Genomic DNA, 22895 nt, shown 5'->3' with positions numbered 1-22895 from the left:
GTGTTTCTCCCTCATGGTTTTCTCCCTCATGCTGCTCCTTCTTTTCTTATTACTTTTTTTTTCTTTCCCCGCGCTCTTGCGTCATCCTGCACTCGGCAGCACGCGCAGGTTCGCGCGCGCCCAAGACCATATATATTTATATATGACGCGCGAGGAGTCGCTCACTCACGCGCGCACGCGCGAGCAGTCCTGTTGCTGCTTGAACCTGAGAGCAAAACAAAAACTACTGACAACAACAACAACAACAACAACACCCTGTGAGTAATTTTCGACGTGTTGTTCTGTGAGCGCCGGGTGTCCGTGGGCCGACACGTTGCTTTTCCAGTGTGTGGGAAGAAAGAGGTTTATACTAGACTAGTGGAGCAGGAACACGAACCGAACTCGAGCGCGTGAGGAGAGCGTTTCCGGTCCAGCTCGAGCTACTTTACTGCCATGCTACATCACCTGGATATATTATTATTTTTATTATTATTTCCCTGTTTCCTTTTCATCTCTTGACCTTTTTTTTTATTTTTTCTAATGAATTACAATTCAATTAGTTGATGGGAAACATCACTGGAACACATTATGGATTAAAGACGGACACCAAACGACCACAAATATATACAAATCCCTCTCTCTCTCTCTCTCTCTCTCTCTTATATATATATGTATCTGTTTGCACGCGCTGCATCCAGACGTGCATCACATCCCTCACTTCCATCAGCATCTTATTGCGATGCTGAAGAGGTAAAGTAGGACGACAGCAGAGCGCAGATGACTTTCACACAATTTTTGGAGCACGCTTGCATTTGCTGAAAGAGAAGAGAAGAGAAGAGAAGAGAGAAGAGAAGAGAAAGACAGGAGATCATGAAGATGTCTCCTCCAGACCGAAGGAAAAGCGTGCGCGAGCTGGCGCTGGAGATCGGGATCCGCGTGCTGCTCTTTGGAGTTTTCGTGTGAGTCACGTGTTTTAGTCTCTTATAGCAACTAAACAAGAAAAGAAGAAAAAAAAAAGCTATATACAGTAATAAAGAATATTTCAGGAAATCACTGAACGTAGAGAGTCATTTGAATAAGGTCTGTGATTGTAAGCATGATTTATTTTTACACTGTCAGAAATCAGGATACAGTAGGAGTCCATTTGCCCTAATATACCCCCTAGGGCTCATTATTGGACTTAAAGGTAACTATGTGTACCTTTTTAGGACCAAAAAAGGTATATATATATGTTGCCAAGCAGTATATAAAAGGTACAAATAAATACCTGGCGGCACGGTGGTGTAGTGGTTAGCGCTGTCGCCTCACAGCAAGAAGGTCCGGGTTCGAACCCCAACCGGGTGCTCCGGTTTCCCTCACAGTCCAAAGACATGCAGGTTAGGTTAACTGGTGACTCTAAATTGACCGTAGGTGTGAGTGTGAATGGTTGTCTGTGTCTATGTGTCAGCCCTGTGATGACCTGGCGACTTGTCCAGGGTGTACCCCGCCTTTCACCCATAGTCAGCTGGGATAGGCTCCAGCTCGCCTGCGACCCTGTAGAACAGGATAAAGTGGCTAGAGATAATGAGATGAGATGAGATTTTAAAATTTGCAAGTTGAAAATCCTTATCCGTCATTGACCCATACCTTTTTAGGACCAAAAAGGTGTATATATATATGTTGCCAAGCAGTATATAAAAGGTACAAATAAGTACCTGGCGGCATGGTGGTGTAGTGGTTAGGGCTGTCGCCTCACAGCAAGAAGGTCCGGGTTCAAACCCCAACCGGGTGCTCCGGTTTCCTCCACAGTCCAAAGACATGCAGGTTAGGTTAACTGGTGACTCTAAATTGACCGTAGGTGTGAATGTGAGTGTGAATGGTTGTCTGTGTCTATGTGTCAGCCCTGCGATGACCTGGCGACTTGTCCAGGGTGTACCCCGCCTTTCGCCCGTAGTCAGCTGGGATAGGCTCCAGCTTGCCTGCGACCCTGTAGAACAGGATAAAGCGGCTAGAGATAATGAGATGAGATTTTAAAATTTACAAGTTGAAAATCCTTATCCGTCATTGCCCCATACCTTTTTAGGACCAAAAAAGGTATATATATATGTTGCCAAGCAGTATATAAAAGGTACAAATAAATACCTGGCGGCACGGTGGTGTAGTGGTTAGCGCTGTCGCCTCACAGCAAGAAGGTCCGGGTTCGAGCCCCGTGGCCGGCGAGGGCCTTTCTGTGTGGAGTTTGCATGTTCTCCCCGTGTCCGCGTGGGTTTCCTCCGGGTGCTCCGGTTTCCCCCACAGTCCAAAGACATGCAGGTTAGGTTAACTGGTGACTCTAAATTGACCGTAGGTGTGAATGTGAGTGTGAATGGTTGTCTGTGTCTACGTGTCAGCCCTGTGATGACCTGGCGACTTGTCCAGGGTGTACCCCGCCTTTCGCCCGTAGTCAGCTGGGATAGGCTCCAGCTCGCCTGCGACCCTGTAGAACAGGATAAAGCGGCTAGAGATAATGAGAGATGAGAAATAAGTACCTTAGAGGGTACTGCTTCAGTGACAAGCTGTTGTATCTGTAAAGGCACAACAATGTTTGGTTTTTTTAGTGCTTTTGGTGATCACAGACAAGAGGGCATTCATAATGCACATTTTACCAACCTGGGTGGCACGGTGGTGTAGTGGTTAGCACTGTCACAGCAAGAAGGTTCTGGGTTCGAGTCCAGCGGCCGACGGGGGCCTTTTCTGTGTAGAGTTTGCATGTTCTCCCCGTGTCTGTATGGGTTTCCTCCAGGTGCTCCGGTTTCCTCTACAGTCCAAACATGGGTGCAGATCCCGGGGGGGACGGGGGGGACATGACCCCCCCAATTTCTGAAAAACATGAATTGTCCCCCCCAATAAAAATCCCCTAAATTATTCAAAATTGTACAAACAAATGTATTTTCAGACAAATGATTCCCTGTGCAGTACTTTTTGAATGATGTGGTAAGCCTCTACGAAGTTGTGATTTATGGTTGCATGGTATGAGTTGCATACGGGCAAAAAAAAAATCACTTTTGTGTCCCCCCCCCAATCCTGACATTGGATCTGCACCCCTGAGTCCAAAGACATGCAGGTTAGGCTAATTGGGGGCTCTAAATTGGTGTGAATGTGTGTGTGTGTGAATTGTTGTTTCCCAAGCCCAGAAATGGGAGGGTTGCAGCAGGAAGGGCATCCAGGGTAAAACTATGTTCCAGTTAATATGACATGGATCAGTAGGGTCCACATGGACCCCGACCTGGCAACAGTGCTGGACAAGGAGGAGGAAGAAGGAGAAAAAGAAGTGACAGCACTGCACTGCTTAAAACAGAAGAACAGCAAAATATCCCACACACTGTCTGAAGCCATGTCACAAGAGTTAACAAGGCAGATTCTGTATTTTGCTTCTGTGCATCAGTTTAAGATTACCAAACCATGTGTGTGTGTGTGTGTGTGTGTGTGTGTGTGTGTGTGTGTGTATTAAATTTCTGCATTAAAGTACTATAAAGAGCAATAAACAGTAATAAATGAAACAAAGTCAATATTTGGTGTGAGATGACCCTTCGTTAACAAATAAATAACAGTCTCAGGGACAGTTTCTGCATTTTATAAATATATGGAAATGAGCTGGTAAGTTTGACTGAGCATCCTCCAAAACCAACCTTCTGGACACTTTGACTGTCACACTTGCTTCTTACTTTTGCATGCAAACCCCAGCAGCCTTCATTATGTTTTGTTTTGTTTTTTTGCCTAAAAATATGCTTTTTTTTTTTTAAACTGACATCCAAACATTTTTCTGTATCATTTAATTTTGAGCTGGAAAGCTAATGTTTGTGTACTGACTCGATAATGTAGAAGTCATAAAATTAAAAAAATCTATAACAAAGTTATTACTAAAAAATTGGGTGCCAATACTTTTGCACAGTATTGTGTGGCTGTGTATATATACAGTACTGTGCAAAAGTCTTAGGCACCCTTTTTTTTTTTTTCATAGAGACTTCATTATAGTTTTCTATTTTATGACTGCTACATTATGGAGTGAGTACAAAAACATTTTAGAGTCCCAAACGTTCGTTTTCCAGCACAAAATTAAATGTTTCAGAAAAAAAAAAGTTTGTATCTGAGCAGCATATTACATAACAGAGCACTTTTCAGATTAAAAAAGAAAACATAATGAAGGCTACTGGATTTTGCTGCAAAGTTAAAGGTCCCATGGCATGGTGGTTTGTTGATGCTTTAAACGGGCTCGTGGAGGTTTCCGGATGTTATATCCGCAGCCTTTCTCGAAATGAACCCTCGGCACGTAAATATAGCCTCCTGGGAGAAAGCCCCATTTCAGCGCTTTTCCCAGTGCGTCGTTTTGCTAATGAGAAGCAGGAGGCGGGGAAGGGTAGAGGGTGGGGGCGGGCCATGGGGGGAGGGGGAGGGGCTTGACCAAGCTGCGCACACACATACTCGCTGCTATCAGCGCCTGTAGCCACGCTGCTAAGACAAAACCCCGTTCTCCCTCGGACTCCTTTCGTAAACTCAACGTGACACAGAGAACAGAGAGTGAGAGTGTTCGGAGTGGTAGTTTACGAACGTATAATACCCTAGGCTTGAACACGCACTCCATAACCAAAGAGGATAGAAGCAGCAACTACAGCAACATATCGCTTATCCAACAGAAGACATGCATTGCGGGGCAATAGTCAAACATAAGCTCATAAGTTACAGTCAATTTCCGGACTAAACTCAGTTTAACAGAGCATGCTGCATGCTCTTTAGTTTTGTAGCGCAGATTACCTGGCTAACTGCAGGAAGCGGTTAGCTGCACAGCTAATGTAGCCATTGCTAGGCTAACGCACCGATTTTAAAACACGGCAAAACGACCAGTTATACACTTACTTGTTCGGTGTTTGTTGCTGATGCGGCAGGGATGCTTGGTACGGACCCAGGCTTCAGTGACAGTTGATGTGCAAAACCTGCCCTGTACTGTCCCAAGTTGTGGAAACATTCCTCAGGAAAATGCTTCCGACAAACATACACCGTCTTAGGTAGACTCGACGGCGTATTATTGAAGTAAATAAAATTAAGCCACTGCGTCTTCAGGGGCTCTCCCGTCGGCAGTAAAAACAGACTCTTTTCTGTGTTGTCACATCCATGTACAGCGCAATTTCCATGTTTCGCTCGCTTAGGTGATGCCATGTTGTTGTGTCCTCCCTCTATGGTCTCCTCACTACAACTGGGCGGGGCAATCCATACAGTGGGTGGGAATCCAGAGGGGGGGCATGGGGATCATCTCCCTTGCTGACGTAGTAAAGGGAAGAGCTTATCAACGCGCCGTTTTGACGCGCCATTCTCAAATGTTGGGCATAGTTTGGTTTACACATTATGAAATTTCTAGCCACTGGGGTGACTTAAGAAGGTCAGAGGAACTCATTTTAACGTTAAAAAACCTCAGAAAGTGAAAATTTCATGCCATGGGACCTTTAAGAAGCGAGTGTGACAGTCAAAGTGTCCAGAAGAACTGTGGCTGGTTCTGAAAGATGCTCAGTAAAACCTACAGCTCATTTCCGCATAAAACTGCACTCACTGTACCTGACACTACTATTTTTTTTAAAGCAAAGGGTCGTCTCACACCAAATATTGACTTTGTTTCATTTATTATGGTTTACTGTTGTTTAGGGCTGCACAATATATCGAAAAAGTATCGATATCGCGATATCATAGTTTGCGATACACATACCGCAAAAATTACTTAAATTTCGATAAAAGGCACATTTTTCTGTGCTGTCCAATCACATTTGAATGTCAGCAAGCGCCATGGGATAACTCCGCCCCCTGTTGCAAAACAAGTAAAAGCCTCGTGGTGATGGCGGAAGGTGGGAGCGGTAGCAAGTGTGATGAGACAAACTTGTGTGAGGAGGAACTGGTTTCCAAAAAAAAAAATGCACGTCTGCTATTTGGAAGTACTTTGGATTCAGGAGGGATGACGTACTGCAAACTCAGGTACTTTGCAAGACATGTACCTGTAAAACAGTGGTGGGGCGGCTCAACAAACATACAAACACTGATGTACAGCAGCATAAAAACATAAAACCGCGCTCTCTCTTACTCTCTCTCACACACACACTACCGCTCGCTCGCTCACTCTCACACACACACACCACTGCTCTCTCACCCGCATGTGTTATTAACAGATTGTGTTTGAGTTTATGGTGAATCTGTGTCGCTCACCTTCATCTCCCGGGAGCCGCTGAAATTGCCATTTTGAATGCTTTATGTTAATGTAATGTAGTTTTCAGTTTTTTGTTTACTTCAACTTAAGACATTTTCTGCCGCGCTCACAAAAATTAAGAGATTTAAAGATGATTGATGGACACCATTGCAGGTGTAGCCATGTTTTTCCAATAAAAAATAATGTTGGAATGGAAGCGATGCATTGGGTGTTTTTTTTAAATGCTAGATACAGGGCAGAACGGCGAGTAGAGGTAAGAAAAACAGTATATATTTAATTATCGTGATACATATCGATATCGAGATATTCAGTCATGTTATCGAATATCGCATATTTTTCTGATATTGTGCAGCCCTACTGTTGTTTATAGTATTTTTTTTAATGTTGAAACATTTCACTTCGTTATTTGTTAAGCTATTTTCCGTCTGCAGCATTTCTTTACATGAGCCTAAGACTTTTGCACAGTACTGTACATTAGTAAGAATATCTAATCTCATCTCATTATCTGTAGCCGCTTTATCCTTCTACAGGGTCGCAGGCAAGCTGGAGCCTATCCCAGCTGACTACGGGCGAAAGGCGGGGTACACCCTGGACAAGTCGCCAGGTCATCACAGGGCTGACACATAGACACAGACAACCATTCACACTCACATTCACACCTACGGTCAATTTAGAGTCACCAGTTAACCTAACCTGCATGTCTTTGGACTGTGGGGGAAACCGGAGCACCCGGAGGAAACCCACGCGGACACGGGGAGAACATGCAAACTCCACACAGAAAGGCCCTCGCCGGCCCCGGGGCTCGAACCCAGGACCTTCTTATTGTGAGGCGACAGCGCTAACCACTACACCACCGTGCCGCCCAGTAAGAATATCTATAAAAATAATTTGTTTTTTTTTTTTTGGACACATGGGCTGCCATTGTGCTTCTTCAAGAACTAAATCCAGGCATGTTATTCATTCCTGAATGAACTACAGTGATGAATGAGCAGCAACATGGATGAATGAATACCTGTAGTGTGTTTGATCTCCTTTCACAGCTCTCATTTGTGCTCATCTTGGCTTATAAATTCAAATTAAGCATAAAGCAGTCTCCATATTGTCTATTTATCTATTTTTCTGAAAGATCTGGAAGGAAAGAATGGCCTTGCAACATAGAAACAGGAAACACAAGCTATAGTACTTCCAGACCAGGAATCAGAAATATTATTATTGTTATTTTTTTATTTCAGTGGAGGGTTCCTACTGATCCAGTAGTAGTAGCTGTTAAGATTACAGCAACATGCATTCCATGTGTCTTCATTCTCACAGTCCTGCACCAATATTTTCTTTCCTGGTGACTGGCTATAAAAGCATCATTCGCTTTGTGTGTGTCTATTACAGGCGTGTGATTCATTCATTCATCTTCAGTAGCTGTTTTATTAAGATCAGGGTTGCCAAATGCAGGATACACCCTGAATGGGATGTTAATCTATCATGAGATACTAGGGTTGCAAAGGGGTGGAAAGTTTCTGGGAATTTTGGAAAATTTCCCGGAAAGTTTCTGGGAATTTTGAAGGGCCCGGGAATATTGGGAATTTTCAGTTTGGGCATTTATTAAGTTTTAAACATTTTAAAACATTTCATCACCCAGAAAAACAAATTAAAACCCATGTTAAGCCTTTCTTTCAATTATGTACTGTTTTGTGCTAATTAAGAATAGGACATATTGCTAAAGGCCAATTAATAAAAGGCTTTTAGTTTTTCAATATTAGTATTATATTCAGATTTTTCAGTGAAAAAATATTATTCTCAATCTCAATTAGGGATTTTTCTTCAAATAAAGCATCTTGCCACTCTTACATTTTGTGGGAAATTCCAAGATGCTAAATATAATAACATTTCATGAGCAGGATTTTCCCTTACAACTTTAATACTGTAATTGGCAAATATGCTAGATCCCAAGTGTCATGGACAGGACTTGGACGATGAGCATGCCAACAGCGTGTATGAAGTGATTTCTACTTTGGCACATCACCTTGAACTTGATGAAGGGAAGGTCCTGGCTAGCTTGGCCAAGTTTTGCGCCAAGGATGGTTTGTGGAAGGGTGACGGTGTTTGGGCTTCAGCTCAGCATATCTCGGCAGCTACATGGTGGAAGGGCCTGTGTAGCTCTGAAGCCCTGTCTCCCATTGCTTCTATCATTCTGCAAATACCACCAACCTCAGCATCTTCTGAGCGCAACTGGTCAATATTTGGGAACACTTACACAAAGTTGTGCAATAGGTTCACAAATGAAAGGGTGGAAAAATTGGTATCAATAAGGTCAAACTTGGCACTGTTTGAGCCCACTGAAGACAAGCCAACTCAAATTGAAGTTGACTCGGAAGTTGACTTTGAAGTCAGTTCATCTGAATCTGATGAGGACATGCAAACAGACTAGAACATTACTACACTGCAAGTGGCAAAGAATTGCCACGTTAATGTTGTTTGACTCTATAAGGGGAAAATTCAATGTTAATGTTGCTTTGTGTGACTCCGTAAGGGGAAAATTCAAACTGCTGTAGATTTTGCATAAAAAGGCACAATCAGTGATTTGTAGAACTTACCATGAGGACCAAAAAACATGCAGTTGAATGGTTCAAAATTTTCAGTGCTGTTTTTTTTTTTCAATTTTCATTTGAAAATATCTCAGTATTATAATGGCTCAACATTAGCACAAAGAAGTTTTAAAATTATATCAGAACAAATGAGGCCTAAGGGTGGCCACTCCCGATTCCAAAATAAAGTGGCAGTAATTTTTCTAGATAATTTTTCTTTAAGATAATATTTAAAAAATATATTTTTTCATGATATTACCTAGAACAATCAATTCAAAATGACTATATATCTAGTCTGAGGGACACTTAATAGAAATCCAGTCAAAATTGTCAAAGGTCAAATGCGCATTCCCAAGTTCCCTACCACAAAAGTGTAGAAGGTCTTGTATCCCTTGGTCTACTACACATATTTTGAATACATTTTTTTTGTGTTGGGGACCTCTCGAATTTGCATTGGAACAGATTTCTATTAAGTGTCCCTCGGACAAGATATCTAGTAATTTTGAATTGAATAGGTTATTTTTCTAGAGTGTACCCTTTGGCAGTGGTGGCTCCTGAATTTTTTTTCAGGGGGGGCAATTTTCCCCCGTTATGTCTACACGGACCATAAATGTCCACAGGACTGAAGTAAATTGACCTAGGTAGCAAGTCAACTGTTCTACAGAATGTTCTGTAAATAGATTTTGTACTTCAAACTCCATGACCAGCAAGAATTTTACAGACTGTGCAACTTAAGGACAAACAGGAAAGTGCACTTACTGTAACAAAACATTGTAAATAGTTGGCTAACATAACAATAGCAGTTGAATAAATAGATGAGTGGATCTTTAGATCTTGCAATTACTGGTATTTACCAAGGATATTACCAAAGTGCTAACTCTCAGAGCAAAATGTGGCAAATATAAAAATGCACATTGAAAACATCAAAAGTGAACGGATTCTGTGACTGTGTGTGTGTGTGTGTGTGTGTGAGAGTCACGAAGTCAACCAAACCCAGAAAAACACCACGGTGACTGGAGCCCAGGGCTCGAAATTAACTTTTTTTCTTTGTGTCCCCCAGTGGTCCCGAATTCTGTGTTGTATTGTCCCGAATGGAAGCAATATTGTCCCCATTTTTTTCCTCTCTGAAATAACCAGTGGTTAATATTATCATATGAAGTTACTATTATATTTATAACTATGCGATTTTGAACCCTTTATATCATTTTTACAATAAGTCACAAGACACAAGCGACACATGTCCTATACATCATCTACTTCAAAATTACAGTTATTGCATTTTCAGTTTATTAAACTTTGGCGATCTCACTGTATGAATAGATACCCGTTTATTTAAAGGGGCCAACTAGCTCATTCAGAAAATGTTTCAACTCCCTACATCTGCAGTACACTTTAGTTGAAAATAAGACCCCTTTTATGTTCATTTCATCTACTTATACCTTGAATATCTGTTGGCACTTATAAGACCAACTTATCATTTTCACCATTACCGTTATCCATTTTTATGAACTTTCCGTTATCCATTTTTATGAACTTTCCGTTATCCATTTTTATGAACTTTCCGTTATCCATTTTATGATCTTTCGCTGCCGAAACGTGGGTGCAAATTAGCAACATCAGCATAGTGGCAGGTCCGAGCCTAGTTGTGCTGCTGACTGACTAAACTTTCTGAACTAGAAAGACACCAAGAAAACTCACTTATTCTGTTGAACGGTATCTTCCGTCAATATCATCCACATCATTCCTGTTGTATTTTATAACGTGTCTAACAGTGTTCAATAAGTTCATTCAGTTGCTAGCGTTGCCTGCAGACCAGGCGATGACACTTTGGATCCTGAAGGTCCCGGAGACGTTATGTCTGGGCTTTCAGTTTCTTCCCCGCGGTCGGTCCGCTTCAACCACTTCAGCATTTTTGTTCTGGCAAGAGTCGGCGCAGCGTGTGCGCTAGCAATTCCATTCCAAGTCCATATAATGCGGACTCCGGCCGAAGATTCTAGAACAGAATGCGCTGCTCTGTAGCCTACGGATGCAGGTGCATCGAAAATGTAGCTACTATGTATTTTTCGCTGTTAACGTTTTAAAATTAAAATTGACAAATTAGGTGAATGTCTACGTATGTGTTACGGCTTTGTAAATAATATTAATGTAGAACTTTTTTTCTAGATCTATTTTTTTCCATTGTCCCGGGATTGTCCCAGATATGATAATTTTGTGTCCCGATGACATTTTTTATGGTCCCCGGGACATCGGGACACCGTTAGTTTCGAGCGCTGCTGGAGCCCTCAGTTTCGTCTTTGCCTCGTAGAGCTAACTCAAACACTCCACAAAATTTCACGCATTGGATGAGCCGGTTTAATGTGTGCCTGTTCTTGCTCACCTCATCGTTGTGGTGGCGAACTGCTAGCCTGTAGCCCTCATCTAGCCTGGGAAATCCCATGCTGCTTTGCACAATCGTTCCGATCTGAAAAGACAGCATGGAAACTATGGTCTAAAGGCTCGCCTGAGTTAGGGAGCCAATCAGAGAGTGGGGAGGGGTGGAAAGACGGTGACGCGTACTACTCGACAAACGGAAGCTTGTAGTTTATTTGGGACTGTTTACGGATCACATTTAACATGGCGGCGAGCGATACAAACCAAACTTTCGATCAAGCTTTGTCTTGCACAAACGGCAGTAATCGTTCGGTGCCATTGTTTTCCTATTTTTGTTTTGCCTTCTCTTTCTTTTTCCTTCTCTTCTTCGCCTCTTCGTCTTCTTCATCGCTCTAACTACGTCACCGGGTACAATTGCCATGATTGGCCATGGGCTACGTATACGCCAAATGATAGACATTCGCAACGTCCAATAAACAGCCGTTGACAATCATAAACCACACCTCCCCTACGAGAAATTCAATAGGCGGATTCCAGACCATATTTCACTTGTGATATGGTCTGGTGTTAACCAGACTAGCCCTCATCCGGTTGTGTAGCGATGTTCACTCTCCCAAAAGCTGAAAATTTCAGGCAGCTGCCCATGTGAATCTTTGATGACTCATGTTTTTTTATTTTGTCCGACAAATGATGCATGTCCGAAACTCCAGTGACCGTCCAAGCAGTGTTGTCCGTGGAGCCACCTCCAGGGTGGAAAAGTAAGCAGGGGGAGCAGAAAACCGCTGAGGCGTCCTTGCAGCCAGCTCGCCAGGATTTGCGCTGGGACCATGTTGAAGTAAAACCTCGAGTATATGATTTCCCCCCTTGTCGAAATTTGTTTTATGTTTAGATTTGGTCGAGGGGGTCCAGCTTGTTTTGTTGCCAATTTAGCTCGATTTGATCGCTGACTAAATGGAACTTCTTTTAAGGACCACACTGAATTGCTTTCCGCATCCATCTCACCTCAGAAACTGAGCAGATCGAACGCAACTTTGCTGCACTTCGCAGTGACGTAAGCACGTTAGGGCACGCCCCCCCGGAAGCCATAGAGATTGCATTGAAGTGTCAGTCAGGAGAAAAAAAATATATTAACATGGGACTCTATCAGTGAACTCTTGGGTGATTTTCAGTGTGACTGAAATCGCCCCAAAAGGGGCGGTACTCTAGAAGTAAGACCACCCTGATTGGGCAATGATACCCAGAGACAGATTAAAATGGCCTCGAGCAGCGCTGGTGAAAATTTGTTTTAAAAAAAGAAAAAAAACTTTTTTTTTTTTCGTTTTGGCAGTGCGTTGCCCAATCGCCCTTATGCACCAGCCGCCCTTGCCCTTTGGTAAGAATTAACTGGAAATCTAACTCATTGCATAACAAGTAGTGATTTCTAAAACTCTTGCAAAAACTCAATTTTGACCATTTTTATTACAAAATTTTACAAAACTTGAAGACTTGTCTACAGATTTAATCACAGAGGTATCACATCATAAAATAACAAGAATTATTAAAAAAATGTAAAATGTAAAATTTCTAATTACTAGTAGTCTTGAAATAAGTTTTGCTGCTTGTAAAATATTTTAGTGCCACTTTTTTCTTTGAATCTGGAGCAAGGCTGTTTAATGTCATTGTTTTAATAGCATTGTATACCCTAATCATTACTTCTAATCCAATAATTTGCAAGCAAATTACTTGACAGGATATGGTTTATAAACCAGTTGCAAAACGAAAAAGGAATTCAAGTTGAAGTATAATTATTAAACAAAAAAGTTACAGGAAGCAGTCTTCAAAATCATAAGTAGAGTTAAAGTTGCTTTTGAAGATAAGTTCTCATAAAGTCTAAGGTCATCGTTTAATTCATTATACATGTACCAGGGAAATTGTTTTTGTAAAACATTTGGTGGTTATTAATTTTCTCAGTTGTTTAATTAGTTACATGCTTGTTTTTGCTTGTATGTTCTTCTGAACAGAACAGAGACCCAGAGAAATATCCTAATGTGAATAAAAGGACCTTATTTTTTTGTATCAATTTTTAAGTAAAGTTGGTTTTGCAAATTCCCAAAGTTCCCCAAAATGCCCATAAATTCATGTTAATTCCCAAAATTTCCATGGGAATTTTCCACTCTGAAAATTACTGGGAATTTTGCAACCCTATGAGATACCATGCAATTTACACTTAGGAACAATTTAGAGTAGCCATGCCACCTACCAGCGCGTGCGCGCGCATGCACGCACGCACGCGCACACACACAATCAAACCCTTTAATATAAAGTAGTGCCTCACTCAAACCTGCCAATGCAGTAAGCAGTGAATTCAAGCTGGATGATGTAAAGTGAAAGAAAAGTAATCTCAGGCTCACATTAGCTTACAATTGGCGCCCATTTCTTTCTTATGGGGTAATGGGGATAATTTGGACCTCTGCTTCTGGGTAAAACGACACGTAACAAATTGAATTAAGATTTCCTCAGTTTTATGCAAATCACTTATGACATGGTGAAGCAAACAAATAATTGGTTTCAGTAAATTAATTGGACCAGGGATATCGTGCTGCCTTTATTGTCACATCCTTTGGCAAAAAAAAAAGCCTGAGAAAGTTTTAAGTGCTGTTTTGGCACAACAAATACAAGTTAGGATGCCAGATCATCTAATCATGATTATTGGCTCTTTGAGTGCTTGTGCAAACTTGGTCAGAAGTGCTGGATTGAGTTGTCTGATATGCCATGTACACACGTAGCCAGGTATTTTTAAAACCGAACATTTCCCCCCCCTCCGCTTATAAAAATGTTTTATCCACACCACCTTGTCTTCGAAAAAAATCCCTTCCACACATAACCGAACATCTGCGTTTTCAATCACATTCATAAGCATTCCAGACCTGTAGATGGCTATTTCCCCAAATCCTACCCCCTAATCACATCGCCTGTGCTCTTGGAGCAGTAGCTGGGCTTCTAAAATTAAACATGTAAATAGCACCTGCACAATAATTAACGCTTTCAAGGCACTACTCCGATCCATTACTCTTTAGCTAGCTGCACACTACGCCGATTTTCAGCGTACTGAGCCAACTGAAGTCGCGAGTCAGGCGTAAAGACTAGTTTTCGATGGTACCGACTCATCTCACAGCCGATTCGAAAAACTAATCGGGAGCCAGACTGATCGGCGAGAGTCGCTAGCAATAGCCAATCATATCTTTCGCATATAACACGTGACATCATTAAACACAATTTCTAGCGCGAGAAATACGTGTTGGTAGCACCTGATGCAGGTATATACTGTAATTCCATAGACTGAAGCTTTATCCATAGACACAGTGGGCTGGAAAGCCACTCTGCTCAAGTTGTGTGGCTGAATTCCAAATCGCTTTAACTCCCCTATATAAGTGCACTATTTAAGGTTGGAAATAATAGCTCATGCAGCCTAGATAGTGCGCTACATATTCCATGTTGTGTCATTTGTAATTCAGCCTGTAGCATCTTCAAGTGTTGGATTTAACAGTAACTATATCCAATAGCCAATCACAAAGCTATTAAGTTGTCACGTGTCGCTTCAATCGCGATTGCACTCATAAACAGTCGGGGGATATGTGCGTGCCCTGTCGGGAGTCGGCTCTGAAATGGGTCGGTTCGGTACCGCGTGGATCGCCGTGGTGTGCGGCTAGCTTAAGTCCATGCTTAATCTGGCTTCTGCAGTAAACAAAGGTCGCACGTTTGACGTCAGGGCAGATTTGTTGTCATTTTTTTGGCGCAGATTGTGACGTTCTAAAACGCAAACCTCCGGTTATCTCTGTCTACACGAAAAGGCATACACGGAGTTTTCAAAAATCTTCACTTTGCCCGGAGTTTTTTTAAATATTCGTTTTTGATGTGTTTTCATGTGGATGACAGGCCAAAACGTAGAAAAATATCTTCGATTTAGCAGATACCCGGCTACGTGTGGACGGGGTCTGAGATTAATGCTTGATAAATACAGGTATGTCAAGACTCTAAACCATGAATAACAAGCAAACAGTATGCTATTATAAATAATTTGGTGAAACAATACTGCTACTTAACCTTGGAAGTATTTTTTTCTTCATGCACACTTAGAGTCAATATTGATGCTGTTTAATTTAAGGTGGAAATTAGATACTAAATAGAGCTTACAACAATTTTTGCGAACATGTTAAACTAAATTGCGTCCACCTTATTACATCCCTGACTCTTGCCCGGAGTCACCTGGGGTTAACTCCAGCTTCCCTTGCGACCCTGACAGATAAGCAGTATAGATAGTGCAGTGGATGGATAGTAGCAGTATAGTGGATGGATGGATGTTACTACATCAAATTCTAGAAAGTAAAAAAAACCCCAAAACTAATTTCATGTGCTTTCTAAGATAGAAAGTATCTAAGACAGGTCGACATTCTTTACAGAGGATGTGATCTAATCTTGGTTTTGTCGAATAACCTTGCTCTTGAGTTTATGGACTCCTCATGTTGGTAAAAAAGTGACCTTTTTGATAGAAAGAAATCTAGAAATGTAGTCAACAAGCCATTCCAGTTAACTCAGTAATTTATGTATGAACAGCAGTACCCAGTGGTTTAGCAGTAAAGCAGTAATGCACGATCGAATGCTCAATTTTTAATGTTTATTGTTCATTAAAAAAAGAGTAAACAGAATCCTTGAAACAGTGGTACTTAAAAATTGATACACGGGCTGCTAATATTGTGTACCAGAACCTCAAGAAGCAGGAGACTGAAGTGACAACAGTACAGTTTTATCTATCCATCCATTATCTGTAGCTGCTTATCCTGTGCAGGGTCGCGGGCAAGCTGGAACCTGTCCCAGCTGACTATGGGCGAGAGGCGGGGTACACCCTGGACAAGTCACCAGATCATCGCAGGGCTGACACATAGAAACAAGCAACCATTCACACTCACGGTCAATTTAGAGCCACCAATTAACCTAACGTGCATGTCTTTGGACTGTGGAGGAAACTGGAGCACCCGGAGGAAAACCACGCAGACATGGGGAGAACATGCAAACTCCACACAGAAAGGCCCCCATTGGTCACTGGGCTCGAACCCGGACCTTCTTGCTGTAAGGCGACAGTGCTAACCACTACACCACCGTGCCGCCCAGTACAGTTTTAGAAAAAGGAAAAAAAAAAGATTGCATTTATAATCCAGAACAGGTCACTGGTTTGTCCTTCTGAGGAAACTGCTCAAGGTTTTCTGCAGGGAAACGAAAGAGCATTACAGTAGAGGTTAGAGCTCACTTGCATCAACAAATAAGAGTGTACAAGATTACACAGAAGATTATAGTTGGCATTGATTAGAAAATAAATGCATACTGTAATCAGCTTTTGTTTGCTCATGAGGCATTTTGAGGTGTATGTATTTTACAGGACTGTATAGTGGTTGTTCTGCGTGCTCAGTCAAGCACTTTGTTCACATCGGCCCATTTTAATGGGTTTAGAAATAACGTGCCAAGAAGTGTCTTTGCAGAATGCTGATCCTGAGCCAAGAATTTGAGGAATAGTGTTTGACAGACCAGTTGCACTCAGCGGACAGAAAGAAATTTGCCAAGTGCTAAGGAGCAGGCAGGCAAGTAAAAGCCTTGACTGAGTTCATTGTTTTCCACTTCCATCTGTTTCCCAATCTCTCAGCTCAGTGAGTAACGCTGATCAGTCGCTTAATGTCTCTACCCATGGTGTTTAGAATGGTAGAAATAAGGCACAGAAGCAACAAGGAGGCGATTTATAGTAAACACAAAACTGACATTTGTCTCATTTCACATTTGAGCCTGATGACATCTGTGGAGAGAATGGTGGGGATTACTTCACTGTAGCACCTCTTATGTGTAATTGATAAGGTCTAATTGCTTCTCTACTGTTTCATTAGGTAGAAGGGTATTTAAATAACACTAAAAGATTGACGAAAGGACAAATGTTCTTGTTTTCACCCCAGTGTTCATTTGTATCCAGGTACTGTATATTTAAATCAAACATATTTGGGTATACAGTGTGAATAGTATCATACACCAGGGTTCCCGCTGGCACTCGTCACGCTCGTCAGTGACGAACATCAGTGACGAAGAGAAAATTACTAGCAGTCATCACATTGATGAATGTATTTGTCATCTTTATCATTATCATAAGTCATCTTTTCTAGAAATCCTTCCACAAATTCCCCTGTTTGTCGAACTCTAACCCCAGTGAAGAAACAGCAGGAGGCCAGAGTGTAAACAATGAGCATGTGCTTGTGATCAATAAAAATCGACTACACATAATGACCAAATGGGTACCAGGCTTTTGACCAATCGCAGTGCGTCTTAATCAGCCTGGTGTGGTGGTGTAATTATCTCTGCGTGAACCAAACAATGGTGCAGTCGAAACTGTTTTTTGGGTGAGTTTCTTCAAGCACTGAAGATGATTTAAGGGTTGAAATAGCCACGGGTGAGGCATACTCATAGCCCTGACCGTCCCTGAGCACATCAGACAGTGTCAGTAATACAGGGGTTGGTAAAAAAATGCCAAAGTGAAAGTGCTGTCAGCTGTGGCAAGTGACTGAAGGGAGCTATGTTTCGGACAGCATGGCGTGTTGATTTCCTGTTGTGAACGTATGATGAAAAATGCGGTGTCTTCCTGTGTTCGGTTTGTAAATTGAAGGGCAAATCGAATTCCTTCACTGTTGGCTGTTCTGAGATTCTTCTCGACTCTGTTCATTTGTAAATCAAGTTTTGTGTTGAAGTAAAGGCGAAAGGGAGCCCGAATACCTCTTTTGAATAATTCCATGGTAAAATAACCTTTAATAAGCTCAAACTTTTAGGTTTGAGGTTTGTTTTAGCTTGATGGTGCACAGGGTGCCCAAAATTAAGTCTTTTTTTATTTGAGACTGGAGTGGAGCCTAATTTGTATATAATATAATGGAGAGGCCTAGCTGTATCTGTACAAATATTTGAATTGTGCCAATTTGGTTGGTATAAATTTGTATTAAGTCCACTTTAATAAGTTTGTAACAAAGAAAAAATACATTTTCATTATCTCTAGCCGCTTTATCCTTCTACAGGGTCGCAGGCAAGCTGGAGCCTCTCCCAGCTGACTACGGGCGAAAGGCGGGGTACACCCTGGACAAGTCGCCAGGTCATCACAGGGCTGACACATAGACACAGACAACCATTCACACTCACGGTCAATTTAGAGTCACCAGTTAACCTAACCTGGATGTCTTTGGACTGTGGGGGAAACCGGAGCAAACCCACACGGACACGGGGAGAACATGCAAACTCCACACTGAAAGGCCCTCGCCAGCCACGGGGCTCGAACCCGGACCTTCTTGCTGTGAGGCAACAGCGCTAACCACTACACCACCATGCCGCCAGAAAAAATACGGACTAAGAAAAAGTGAAGGATATTTCTTTGACTTCATTTTTCAAGGAAAAAAAGTGGAGAATATTTTTCAGAACCCAGGGGGAACGCTGATACACCATGATGTTACATTGCAGAACCGTTATTCAGCAGCACGACATGTAGTGTCAAAGTGGAAATCTTTGTATGTAGTCTACATGCATCATCTAATGTAAAGTTTATTATGAATCCATGTCCTCAGTGTTATAAGGTTCAGTAAATATTAAGCACATAAACTTCATCATTGGAACAAACAGTACATTTTTTGCATCTGCTGTTATTTTGCAAATCAAACTAAAAGCATTTGTGTATTTATATCTCTAGGTATGCATACTATATCTGTCTGTCCTTAAACAGAGCACATGGAATTCCAGATATAATTCACCGGAGACTAAAAAATTAAACCAAGCCTTTTTTTTACTTGGTTACTTTATTGCAGATGATGCAAAGAGTTCATGTCTGTTAGTTCAGTTAGTTTTAGTATTAGTTCATGTCTATTAGTATATGAATCTTTGGAAACTCTTCAATGTTCTATGTACATTGCTCATCAGGCTTGCTCATTGGGGATAGATTAGGGACAAAATTAGCTCATGTTTTAAGTCGTTCAAATTCTGTAAAGCTGCTTTGCGACAATGTTTATTGTTAAAAGCACTATACAAATAAACTTGACTTGACTTCAATGTTCTATGTAGAACACTATATTAAAGAATGGTTCTACAAGAAGTTCTGCAGATAGTTTAGGATTCTTGTTGTCCTAAAAGGGTTATACTCGGATCCCAGTCTGTTTTTTTGTAGTATAGTTGTACTACGTAAAACCTTAGAGGTTCACCAAAGCTACAACTGAAGGTTCTTGATTTCATCTTGTTTCTTTGGTTACCTGGATAAAGCAGTGTAATTAAACTTTCCATTAAAAGCCTTTTATTTTGAATACATCATGGAAATTGAAACTAAAGCCACCTCCTATTATCGACAGTGGTGCTTGAAAGTTTGTGAACCCTTTAGAATTTTCTATATTTCTTCATAAATATGACCTAAAACATCATCAGATTTCCACACAAGTCCTAAAAGTAGATAAAGAGAACCCAGTTAAACAAATGAGACAAAAATATTATACTTGGTCATTTATTTGTTGAGGAAAATGATCCAATACTACATATCTGGGCGGCAAGGTGGAATAGTGGTTAGCGCTGTTGCCTCACAGCAAGAAGGTCCGGGTTCGAGCCCAGCGGCCGGCGAGGGCCTTTCTGTGCGGAGTTTGCATGTTCTCCCCGTGCAGGGCTCGAAATTAACTTTTTTTCTTTGTGTCCCCCAGTGGTCCCGAATTCTGTGTTGTATTGTCCCGAATGGAAGCAATAGTGTCCCCATTTTTTTCCTCTCTGAAATAACCAGTGGTTAATATTATCATATGAAGTCTCATCTCATCTCATTATCTCTAGCCGCTTTATCCTGCCCTACAGGGTCGCAGGCAAGCCGGAGCCCATCCCAGCTGACCACGGGCGAAAGGCGGGGTACACCCTGGACAAGTCGCCAGGTCATCACAGGGCTGACACATAGACACAGACAACCATTCACACTCACACCTACGGTCAATTTAGAGTCACCAGTTAACCTAACCTGCATGTCTTTGGACTGTGGGGGAAACCGGAGCACCCGGAGGAAACCCACGCGGACACGGGGAGAACATGCAAACTCCACACAGAAAGGCCCTCGCCGGCCCCGGGGCTCGAACCCGGACCTTCTTGCTGTGAGGCGACAGCGCTAACCACTACACCACCGTGCCGCCCATCATATGAAGTTACTATTATATTTGTAACTATGCGATTTTGAACCCTTTATATCATTTTTACAATAAGTCACAAGACACAAGCGACACATGTCCTATACATCATCTACTTCAAAATTACAGTTATTGCATTTTCAGTTTATTAAACTTTGGCGATCTCACTGTATGAATAGATACCCGTTTATTTAAAGGGGCCAACTAGCTCATTCAGAAAATGTTTCAACTCCCTACATCTGCAGTACACTTTAGCTGAAAATAAGACCCCTTTTATGTTCATTTCATCTACTTGTACCTTGAATATCTGTTGGCACTTATAAGGCCAACTTATAATTTTCACCATTACCGTTATCCATTTTTATGAACTTTCCGTTATCCATTTTTATGAACTTTCCGTTATCCATTACCGTTATCCATTTTTATGAACTTTCCGTTATCCATTTTATGAACTTTCCGTTATCCATTACCGTTATCCATTTTTATGAACTTTCCGTTATCCATTTTATGAACTTTCGCTGCCGGGTGCAAATGTTAGCACCATCAGCATAGTGCCAGGTCCGAGCCTAGTTGTGCTGCTGACTGACTAAACTTTCTGAACTAGAAAGACACCAAGAAAACTCACTTATTCTGTTGAACGGTATCTTCCGTCAATATCATCCACATCATTCCTGTTGTATTTTATAACGTGTCTAACAGTGTTCATTCAGTTCATTCAGTTGCTAGCGTTGCCTGCAGACCAGGCGATGACACTTTGGATCCTGAAGGTCCCGGAGACGTTATGTCTGGGCTTTCAGTTTCTTCCCCGCGGTCGGTCCGCTTCAACCACTTAAGCATTTTTGTTCTGGCAAGAGTCGGCGCAGCGTGTGCGGTAGCAATTCCATTCCAAGTCCATATAATGCGGACTCCGGCCGAGGATTCTAGAACAGAATGCGCTGCTCTGTAGCCTACGGATGCAGGTGCATCGAAAGTGTAGCTACTATGTATTTTTCGCTGTTAACGTTTTAAAATTAAAATTGACAAATTAGGTGAATGTCTACGTATGTGTTACGGCTTTGTAAATATTAATGTAGAACTTTTTTTCTAGATCTATTTTTTTCCATTGTCCCGGGATTGTCCCAGATATAATAATTTTGTGTCCCGATGACATTTTTTATGGTCCCCGGGACATCGGGACACCGTTAGTTTCGAGCGCTGTCCCCGTGTCCGCGTGGGTTTCCTCCGGGTGCTCCGGTTTCCCCCACAGTCCAAAGACATGCAGGTTAGGTTAACTGGTGACTCTAAATTGACCGTAGGTGTGAGTGTGAATGGTTGTCTGTGTCTATGTGTCAGCACTGTGATGACCTGGCGACTTGTCCAGGGTGTACCCCGCCTTTCACCCGTAGTCAGCTGGGATAGGCTCCAGCTTGCCTGCGACCCTGTAGAACAGGATAAAGCGGCTAGAGATAATGAGATGAGATGAGATGAGACTACATATCTGTGAGTGGCAAAAGTATGTGAACCTTTGCTTTCAGTATCTGGTGTGACCCCCTTGTGCAGCAATAACTGCAACTAAACGTTTCCGGTAACTGTTGATCAGTCCTGCACACCGTCTTGGAGGAATTTTAGTCCATTCCTCTGTACAGAACAGCTTCAACTCTGGGATGTTGGTGGGTTTCCTCACATGAACTGCTCGCTTCAGGTCCTTCCACAACATTTCGATTGGATTAAAGTCAGGACTTTGAGTTGGCCATTCCAAAACATTAACTTTATTCTTCTTTAACCATTCTTTGCTAGAATGACTTGTGTGCTTAGGTCGTTGTCTTGCTGCATGACCCACCTTCTCTTGAGATTCAGTTCTTCGACAGATGTCCTGACGTTTTCCTTTAGAATTCATTGGTATAATTCAGAATTCATTGTCCCATCAATGATGGCAAGCCGTCCTGGCCCAGATGCAGCAAAACGGGCCCAAACCATGATACTACCACCACCATATTTCACAGATGGGATAAGGTTCTTATGCTGGCATGCAGTGTTTTCCTTTCTCCAAACATAACGCTTCTCATTTAAACCAAAAAGTTCTATTTTGGTCTCATCCGTCCACAGAACATTTTTCCAATAGCCTTCTGGCTTGTCCACGTGATCTTTAGCAAACTGCAGACGAGCAGCAATGTTCTTTTTGGAGAGCAGTGGCTTTCTCCTTGCAACCCTGCCATACACACCATTGTTGTTCAGTGTTCTCCTGATGGTGGACTCATGAACATTCACATTAGCCAATGTGAGAGAGGCCTTCAGTTGCTTAGAAGTTACCCTGGGGTCCTTTGTGACCTCGCCGACTATTACACGCCTTGCTCTTGGAGTGATCTTTGTTGGTTGACCACTCCTGGGGAGGATAACAATGGTCTTGAATTTCCTCCATTTGTACACAATCTGTCTGACTGTGGATTGGTGGAGTCCAAACTCTTTAGAGATGGTTTTGTAACCTCTTCCAGCCTGATGAGCATCAGCAACGCTTTTTCTGAGGTCCTCAGAAATCTCCTTTGTTCGTGCCATGATACACTTCCACAAACGTGTTGTGAAGATCAGACTTTG

The 22895-nt window shown here is 42.0% G+C and overlaps 1 protein-coding gene across 1 annotated transcript in view; it reads left to right on the top strand.

Moving 5' to 3' along the window:
- Window positions 1-849: 849 nt before the first annotated feature.
- plpp4 (phospholipid phosphatase 4) overlaps window positions 850-22895 on the top strand; it is a 378904-nt gene continuing 356858 nt past the window's right edge. The window contains exon 1 of the mRNA XM_060925399.1: window positions 850-938. Within this exon, the coding sequence (XP_060781382.1) occupies window positions 850-938 (89 nt within the window). The remainder of the gene's footprint in view (window positions 939-22895) is intronic.

The sequence above is a fragment of the Neoarius graeffei genome, chromosome 7 (genome assembly GCF_027579695.1).
Source record: "Neoarius graeffei isolate fNeoGra1 chromosome 7, fNeoGra1.pri, whole genome shotgun sequence".
NCBI lineage: Eukaryota > Metazoa > Chordata > Actinopteri > Siluriformes > Ariidae > Neoarius > Neoarius graeffei.
This window is presented reverse-complemented; position numbering and strand designations above follow the sequence as displayed.